The sequence below is a fragment of the Hippocampus zosterae genome, chromosome 15 (assembly GCF_025434085.1).
Source record: "Hippocampus zosterae strain Florida chromosome 15, ASM2543408v3, whole genome shotgun sequence".
Taxonomy (NCBI): Eukaryota; Metazoa; Chordata; class Actinopteri; order Syngnathiformes; family Syngnathidae; genus Hippocampus; species Hippocampus zosterae.
The window spans coordinates 2,171,377-2,178,017 of NC_067465.1; the positions used below are offsets into that span (position 1 = coordinate 2,171,377).

General features: G+C 49.1%; 1 protein-coding gene across 1 annotated transcript; it reads right to left on the reverse strand.

Annotated features, from left to right (window-relative positions):
• Window positions 1–420: 420 nt before the first annotated feature.
• fndc7a (fibronectin type III domain containing 7a) lies at window positions 421–6,453 on the reverse strand. The gene is made up of 13 exons (XM_052088867.1): window positions 6,445–6,453; window positions 5,507–5,576; window positions 5,123–5,383; window positions 4,370–4,627; window positions 3,221–3,475; window positions 2,855–3,109; window positions 2,339–2,596; window positions 1,966–2,223; window positions 1,645–1,899; window positions 1,311–1,571; window positions 1,188–1,217; window positions 1,064–1,101; window positions 421–601 (listed from the first exon to the last, which is right to left on the reverse strand). The coding sequence occupies exons 1-12, from the start codon at window positions 6,451–6,453 to the stop codon at window positions 1,070–1,072; spliced, it is 2,202 nt and encodes a 733-aa protein (XP_051944827.1). The 3' UTR covers window positions 421–601; window positions 1,064–1,069.
• Window positions 6,454–6,641: the final 188 nt, after the last annotated feature.

Genomic DNA, 6,641 nt, shown 5'->3' on the forward strand with positions numbered 1-6,641 from the left:
AAAAAACAAATATCACTTTTTTTATGGTCTTTCATGCCAACACGGGTTTTCTCCGGGTACTCTGACTTCCTTTCATACCGCACGAAATGCATTTGATTCACTATAGACTCGAGTGTAAATGTGAGTGTGAGTGTGAATGTTTTGCTTTTGTCAGCCCGCGATTGGCTGGCGACCAGTCCAGGGTGTCCTCCGCCTCTTGTCCAAAGTCATCCGGCTCCAGCTCACCTGCGACCCGAATAAGGACAAGCGCTATCGAAAAAAGAAGGGATTACTGGCTAGCTAGTTCCCATTTCAAGCAGTGGTACCACTCCCATCCTGAGGTTATTTTGCCAGAAATTTTGAAATCTCTGACGACAATTTTGTCCTTTTCGAGTATCATAAAAAAAAAATTAATTCAGTGAGTTAAAGTTTTGTTTTTTTAATCATCTTGCAACAAAAGACATAATCCATACATACGTATCGTTATGCAAACAGCAGCGATGGGCTACGACATTCCTAAACAGGAGCGTACGGTGTCGTATTTCATCCATGTATAGCGGACGTGCAAACGGGGGCTGTAATTACACTCCTCCTCCGTGCTGCGGTGTCGTTCGCAGACTCCCTGAGGGTTGCAAACATCAAAATGCTTGTTAATGTCTTCCTCGCGGCTCGTCGTTTCTCGATGACCATCATATTGGACGTGGACATTAAGCGGCTTTATCATTTCCCCATCCCAAACGCACGTGTGGCGCTCCTCCAGCGCCTTCGCATCACGTTTACGATCTCATTGCCAAGTATCTGTTTAGGAGTCCCGCAGGGTAACGGAGGAAGAACTCATCTATGTTGCCAACATTGTTATTCTTTCCAGCTTTGTTTTCCTCTTACATTGTTAGCAAACTTCTACGGGGAGGCAGTCATTTTGGTCTTATGGAAGCCGGCGATGCGGTTACAAGTTAGCGCGTCAAGTTGCCAAGCAAAACAATGGCCCGCTCCCGCTTTTATCAATTGCTTTCACGCGTGCGACAATCTCAGCTTTGTCTCGGGGCTTGCATAAGTCATCCAAGATGATCCGCACGAAACTTACCGACCTTTACTTGAGGCTTCTTCTTCCCCGAGAGATCACTGGAGAGAGAGATGATTTATTATTTATTATTATTATTTATATTATTTATTCGAAAGTAAAAATTGAAGAACGCTCGCTTACTTACTAATGCCGCCGTTAAATCCCGGGCAAGGAACTGTAAGAATCACACAAAAAGGAAAATACGTGACAAAAAAAGGACATTTCATGATTTTTTTTTTTTTCGAAATTGGTGTGAACGTGAACTGACCCGAGTACGTCCTCCGCTGACAGAACTCAACTTTGACTCCGCCGGGTCCGATGGGCGCCGCCACCACCGCGTAGACGTCCCCGCAGCTTTCCTCCCGGATGTCGCAGTGTTTGCTGTCGGCCGCCGCGATGCACGTGTAGTTGGCGGCTGTTCCGTATAGCTCCACCGTGTGGATCTGCGGGGTCCGCGAGGAGCGCCAGTAGACCCTGAGGGAGTCGTTCGCCCAGCGATACAGTTTGACGTCGGTCGGGCAACAGGCGCCTAAGGAAAGACTTCCAAATCAGGATCGCGCCATTGGAGGTGTGAGATCATCCGCGACGTCGGCGTCCTCAACTTGACGCGAAGTCGCCAAATTCGCACCGGGATGTGCGTCCGGTGGCGCCGATGGCTTCCAGGTGGACGCTGTAGTTCGTCCCGCAGCCGATACATCCCATCAAGCATCGTGTATCGGCCGTGTGACACTTGGCGCGTCCGTGCGACCAAGTCAGCGTGGCCACGTAGGAGCGAGCTCCGCCGCCGGCCGACCAGCTCACGTTTGTCATCGACTGCGTCACCTGGGTGACGTTCATGGACGCGGGACAGCAGGGACCTCAGAGAGATACAATGCGGCGATTCAAATGAAAGCGCATGGGGGGGGGGGGTCATTCTGAAGTACCCGTTTCTAAAACGCTACTGTATCCGGGTAGACTCCGGCCCGCCCTTGCGGCAGCCGCGGCTGTGACCTCGTACGTTGACCCGCAGGGCAAGCGCGTTAGCTCACATGACGCGTTTCTTCCGGAGCAAGTGTGAGTATCGTAGCGCCCGGTGGCGGTGACGGTGTAGTCTGTATTCTGGCCGTTTGGGGTAGTGAACAGGACTCTGTACGAGGACCGGTTGATCTGCGTCATATTCAGAATCTCCGGCGAACACGGAGCTGCAGACAGACGGGATCGTTGAGCTTGGCGATAAAAAGTGATTCACTGTTCGATTCCACAATAAAGAACAGAATGGAAAAAAATAAATGAAGAACAACAGGACGGCATCATTACCCGTCTCGTGCGTGCGCGGCGGGCAAGTGCCATTGCACCCCCGGAGCTCGCTACATGGACTGACCACCACGGAATAAACGGCGTTGCACCTCAAATCCGACAGCGCGCACACCGGCGCCGTGTCGTTGCAGCGGATGACCTGGTCAACCTGCTTTGCCGTCGTCTGGTAAAGCTCTGACCCTTTGACCTCTGACCACGTGATCTCCAGGGTGTCCGTGGAAACAGACTTCAAAGAAACATGCTCTGGGCAGCATGGAACTGGCGGCGTGGGGGGGGGGACAAGGCAAGAAAAATGGTGACTATTTTTCATTCATTCATTCATTCATTCATCTTCCGTACCGCTTGATCCTCACTAGGGCATAATTAAAGCTTTTTTTTTCTTTTTTTTCAACTTTCGGGATATTTTCACATCGAGTACCCACATACCAAAAGCAAAGCCCGCCTCTGACTTAGATAATGAAGAGATTGCAAACGGACCGTGCACTTCGATCTATTAGTTAACATGCGTGATCCTACCGGTGGTGTAGTTGTGCACACGCGCAAAAGGACTGCAGCCGGCCCGGTTGTAGGGGAAGACGCTGGTGAGGTACGTATAACCACACCCGCACTGGAAGTGGCAGCTGGTTCCGGTGGTGTTGCAGGACATCTCGCTACCGTCATCCCTCTTTATGAAAGCCATGTAGAAGTCCACAAGTGGGACCTCATCCCAGAGGACTGAGCAGTTGTCAGCTTGGGCTTCCTCCACCCGGATGTTGTCTGGGGGGCACGGGTCTAAGGCGGAGAAGCAAAGTGATGAAGGAATGGGAGTCATTTGAAAGGCGTTTTTTTTTTTTTTAATAAACAGTGTCAAATATAGAGTAAGCATGTCTGAGTTGGACCCACATGTAACGTAGTTTGCAGGGGGTGAGGGCAAACTGGGTCCGGCGGAGTTGAAAGCGGTGACGGAGACGGAGTGATTGTGACCACATCCCAGCGGGCTGATGTAACAGTGCTTACTGGCTGCGTTTGTACAGTTTTGACCATTAGTGGTCAAAGCCAGGTAGTCCTCAGCTCCTTTCACTGACATCCAGTACACGGTAATTCCCAAGGCCCCGCCCAGGGTCACCTGGACGTGAACCGAATCTGGACTTGGTGGACCTTTAAATGAAATCCAGAGACCATTAATGAACAAATCTTCATTGCTAAAGTGAGTCCAGTTTTTTTTTTTTTACTTTGGGCTCTATTTCTGTACACCTGCGGCTTAGTGCCGACACTGGAGAATCCTCCTTTGGATACCGGTGAGAGGCTCGTTGCACGTCTTGTCACTTTATTAAAATATTGCACAAGTCTAGCGCAAAGTACAGTTTCACTCGAGGCATGGGTGCAGTTTTTTTGGGAGTCTTTTGGTATTTTCATGCGGCCCGGTAGTCCAGTGGTTAGCACGTGGGCTTCACAGTGCAGAGGTACCGGGTTCGATTCCAGCTCCGGCCTCCCTGTGTGGAGTTTGCATGTTCTCCCCGGGCCTGCGTGGGTTTTCTCCGGATGCTCCGGTTTCCTCCCACATTCCAAAAACATGCGTGGCAGGCTGATTGAACACTCTAAATTGTCCCTAGGTGTGAGTGTGAGCGTGAATGGTTGTTCGTTTCTGTGTGCCCTGCGATTGGCTGGCAACCGATTCAGGGTGTCCCCCCCGCCTACTGCCCGAAGACAGCTGGGATAGGCTCCAGACCCTAGTGGGGATCAAGCGGTTCGGAAGATGAATGAATGAATGAATGGTATTTTCATAGATGTGCGCAGTTGGAAACGGGCGCTTGCAGCGTTGTGGGAGTAAACGCAGACAATCGAAGCCTCTCATTGCCTTTAAATTCAGCGCAGGAGAGGCGAATTATGTAAAGTTGTCTACTGTGAAGTGGCTACGTGGAGACTTTCGAGGGTTCGATGTATGTTGTTGCCATACTTACGAGTGAAATAAATGACATCCACCATGAAGTTACGGCAGATTTGATGAAAACACAGAATTGATGTCAAATACAAAAAAATTCTATCGCTCACGTGTGATCTGGCACACAGTGAGGTCGTCACCAGCACGACCTTCCGAGTCCCAGGCTTCGCCTTTGATGCAGTAAGTTGTCCCGGCCTCGAGGTCACCAAAGGTCATTGTGTGGTCAGTGGTGTTGACCTTGAGGCGTGTGCCGGAGCCGTGCCGGATGATGCAAAGCACGTAGAGGACGGCATGGTCGACGGGGGACCACGACACCACGATTGTCCCGTCATCAGGGGAGGATGTGTTCAACTCAGGCGCCGTCACCACTGAAGACAAAATATCCAAAGATGCGTCAAATGTACTATGTTGTTTTGTAAGAGATGTAAAACTGCGAGCGTCCCCGCGATTAGATGTCACTGGCTTCTCCCCCGGGGAGGGGACAGCGCCTTGTTCTCATGGTTTCTCTTTACATTTGATGAAAACGCTGCCTTGGATGGATACGCTTTCCACCGGGACAAGGACAATGAGAAGTGAAACGACACACGGCTATGGCCAGCGGAGTGAGACGAGATATTGTTCTACGCCAACAATATTAACGGTGGCAGTCATCGTGAGTGAATTGCTTCCAAAGTACAAATGCGGCCAAGTCAAAATTGCTTGGAAATGGTCATCGCTCATACATTTGACGTAAAGTGTCCTGCAAAGCGCTTTGTTACGGCTGTAGCTGTTGTGAAAGCACTCTCTCTCAAAAAAAGATGTAACGTATTGTATCGTACAATTCGAGACTCATTCGCGTCTTTGACTAATGTCTTACGACTTACCCGTCGAGGCGTTGATGGCGTGCGAAGCTTGGCTCCGCCCTCCCGAGTTGATCGACATGATGCTCAGCTTGTAGTTTGTATGAGGCTGCAGTCCAACGACGGTGGCCGGGGAGCTTTTCGCCGTAGTTTCTGAGAAGAAGTCACCGCTTGGAAGCATTGCCCTCAGGGCGTAGCTGGTCGCCCCGGCAACCTCCGTGAACGCCACGGTGATGCTGTCGCTGTGCTTGGAGTAGGCCTGCACAATGTGGGGCACGTCGGGGGCTAATATATATATATATACGGAGAGAGGATGTATGTCCGTTAGGTAGTCCCTAAATTCCTGACCGTGAGATTCATCCAAAAAGGCCAATTTTCACTGGTCCATCCCACCCTGCGTTCACCGACCTGTTCTTTTCTCAGTCCTCGCACTATTCGAGACGTTCGGGGCGTCTTTACCATTTTCAGCTGTGCACATCTGAAAAGAACAGAACATTGGGATGAATAAATCCACAACTGTTGAGAAAGTACACTATTGATGCATTCCAAGGACATCATTCCAGAGAATAAAAGCGGCAGGCTTGCACCATTGCTTTCACTCAACACGGATTTCAGCGCGGGTATTTCTTTCAGGTCTGAATGAATTTGTCCATTGAGGCCTGGGTGCGCGTGCCACCCGCACTTGATGAAAGCTGTAAAAATCAAAAGAGCCTCTGTGCTCACAGTCCTATCGCGATGCAATATGGATGTCATACTGTTGAACTGCACCTGAGATGTAATATCAAGGATGGGGGGGGGGGGGGGGGGCGATTAAAGTGGCCTCGTTGGTTGTGTTATTAATCAGGGGTGCAAAAAGCACTTTTACTTCTGTATAGATACTCACGTACAAAACGACAACGCCTGTTCTCAAACTCTGAAATGCGATTACAACCATAAAAAGGATTTTTTTACGATTACTTAGACGATAGAGATGAAGGTTTGCCCCTTTTATTAACTGGCGTAGCGCTCGCACTGAGAAAGCAAAATCTCATAATATGAGCTAGCTAAAATTAAGAGCTAGCTAAAATTAAGAGCTAACTTTTGCTTACATTTGCCACAGTTTATTTTTGTTATTTTCTCGTTACAAACGTGTTCCCCATAACTTTTGGCTTCAGGTCTTTGCAAACGTTTTGAAGTACAAAACAAAGTAACAAATAAAAATGCTGTACAAACGTAAATATATTTCGAAAACCTGAATGTGTTAGCTCGCGGCGCTCATGAGGGTAAGGATGAGAAAATGGATGGATGAATTTGTTACTTCCGACCACTTTTGAGGAGTCAATCTGTCCAAAGCAATCTTGACTTACCTGTGCCATAGTCACCAAGAGCATCATCAGCCATGTTGTTGCCATAGCTTGCTTCACGGCCTGAGGAAAGATTAATGATTTTTTTTCTTCTTTTTTCTACAGAACTTGAGGGAAACGTAGATCCCTTTTCTCTCTTGTCGCTTTTACTCCCTCAGATGAGCTGACAGGTGCAATATTGTTTCCGCAAATACCAAAGA